Raw genomic sequence first — 2,605 nt, forward strand, 5'->3', positions numbered from 1 at the left:
ATGAATTAGTGTGTTTCAAACAATTGGAGCATCAAGTCCAACTTTTGTCACGATAAAAGTAAATGTATTGTTAATAATTACTCATATCATTTAATTTATGTTTATGCGAGAGGTTGATCTAATTTAGCTTATTTGTATGTGATTTATATAATAGTCTCCTCTACAACAACCAGGCAGCAACGAATGCGCCTTTTTCTGTTGTCGGTCCATGTGGGAGATTATCACCCGAAAGTATATCAACATAGAGTCACCGGTTAGCGTGTTTTAATAACTATTTCAAACGTAACTTGGGTTTAATTCTGTGTAATATTTCACTTATTCTGACTATTTTGATTAAATATATTTTGATTTGTAGTTCCCACCTTCAATTAACAACAAAGACCCAACCTATTCGAAGGAAGACATTGCCGACATGAGAAATAAGTGGGCCACTTATTTTCTTTCATTAGCGGATGGTCAATAGTCTGCTCACTATGTATGTGTGTATATAGAGTCATGTGTAATTAGTTTTGGTTACCCTGTTTATAATATTTTGATGCTGGGTTAAATAGATCAATCTGTGTAATATTATGGTATTGCAGGATTGAAATTTTGCAATGCGCAGCTGCTAAAATGCTATTTTGCAGTAGCATTTCAGTGGAACCTGCTACTGCAAAAATTAGCATTTCAACAGCTGCTGGAACCTGCTAAAACAATTTTTTTTTTAAAATATTTATAAATTCGATTACGATTAAAAATAAAAGCATGGTCAATAAATCTATTGAAAACGGTCGCATTTAATAACGGTTCCGTATTTTGTATTACAACGGTATATCACCTTATCTAACCGTTGTTGCACCGATTATTTGGCGTAGTGGTATTATAGTGAAAAAAAGATGATGAGTAGCTGTTGGATGAGAAAATGGTATATTGCAAACCTCGGGGGCATTTGGTGCAAACTCCATTGGCAAAAAAACAAATTTCCCGCCAAAAAAAAGTTATTTGCCTTAATCTAACTCCGTTAGTCTTCATTTAACGCCCATAACCCAGCAAGGGTACCATTGGCACAAACAAGGAACCTCAAGGGCATCATAGACACATTCTTAAAAAGAGGGAACCATGGACAAAGTGACAAATCACAGGACTACAATTGGAAAAAATCAGGTTTTTTAAATACGAGATCCAAAATTCAGGACCGTATCAATTATTTTTGAACTATTTTAACAATTTAACCCGTTTGATAGGAAGAGTTTAGTAGTTTAGAAAAGTATACATTATCGGTGATGGGCCATGAAAATCTAGAAGATACTTGGAAAAGCCCGTTTAGTTATGGTGTCATGCTCCCATGCATCCACCGCTTTCTGCATATCTCTCAACTCTTCTCCAACATTCACACCCTCCCCGTCATCTGCCACATGTCACCTCATTTCAACATATCCCTGCAAATAAATACCCTTCTTCCTCCCACAACATTTCTATCTTAATTAAATTAATAATAACAATCGCAATTCCCGTACAAATAAATATAACATAATGTCATTAATCCCAACCGACTTCTTCGGCGGCCGACGCGGTGGCGGCGGCGGCATCTTTGACCTATGGGATCCCTTCTCAAATTTCACTCCCTCTGGCGCGCTCTCGGGCGACACCGCCGCCTTCGCCAACGCCAGGATGGACTGGCGCGAGACGGAGGAAGCCCACGTGTTCACGGCGGACTTACCGGGGGTGAAGAAGGATGAGGTGAAAGTGGAGGTGGAAGACGGAAACGTGCTGAGGATCAGCGGGGAGAGGGCCAAGGAGAAAGAGGAGAAGACCGATACGTGGCACCGTGTTGAGAGGAGTTCGGGTCAGTTCTTGAGGAAGTTCAGGTTGCCTGAGAATGCCAAGGTTGATGAGGTCAGGGCCGCCTTGGAGAATGGTGTGTTGACTGTTACTATTCCCAAGGTTGAGGAGAGGAAGCCCGAGGTTAAGTCTATTACCGTGTCCTAAGCTATCATACGGCGTCCTTTTGTTTACGAGTCATGTACCAAGGTTAATCGGTGTTTGCTTGCTGTTTAGTGTTTAGTGTTTGTAAGGCCCTTTTGTGTATGGGTATAACTTATGAGTATGAGTAATTGAGTAGGTGTTGTAAACTAAGCTTGTAATATTGCGGTTAGTAGTAACTAGTAAGTACTCCGTATACTAGTGCTCCCTTGCTTGTACTTCTCGTTATATCACTTTTTTGTTTCAATATGCAGCTTTGTGACATGGTTATAAATGTTACTGAACAATTGCTTATGATCTAAACAAAACCTAGTTAGGAAAAACATCTCCAAATTTTAGGAAGAACAAGTAGAATTTCTCCCTTGTAATTCTTATAATAGCTTCCATAATTCTCTAAGAAAGGTAATTATGAGTTCATAGTTTCAATTTTTCATGATATATTCTTGCTATTCCTTCTCCAATTATTAACATGTGCCATTCAAAACTCTTATTGGCATACCTTTAGTCAAGGGATCAACAATCATCGATTAAATGTTGTGTATGAGCACTTTATTTTCCTCAACATTCGTTTAATGCCAATGGGTTTATTATAAGTTGGGATTCTTCTTATTCTTGGCCATAAAAACAACACATGAATTATCAT

At 38.5% G+C, this 2,605-nt stretch overlaps 1 protein-coding gene across 1 annotated transcript; it reads left to right on the forward strand.

Moving 5' to 3' along the window:
- The first annotated feature begins 1,320 nt into the window (after nt 1-1,320).
- Nucleotides 1,321-2,166, forward strand: LOC141630525 (17.4 kDa class I heat shock protein-like). The gene has a single exon (XM_074443330.1). It carries the CDS (start codon nt 1,513-1,515, stop codon nt 1,966-1,968), a length of 456 nt encoding a protein of 151 aa, XP_074299431.1. The 5' UTR covers nt 1,321-1,512; the 3' UTR covers nt 1,969-2,166.
- The last annotated feature ends 439 nt before the right edge of the window (nt 2,167-2,605 follow it).

This window comes from Silene latifolia, chromosome 2 (assembly GCF_048544455.1).
Source record: "Silene latifolia isolate original U9 population chromosome 2, ASM4854445v1, whole genome shotgun sequence".
NCBI lineage: Eukaryota > Viridiplantae > Streptophyta > Magnoliopsida > Caryophyllales > Caryophyllaceae > Silene > Silene latifolia.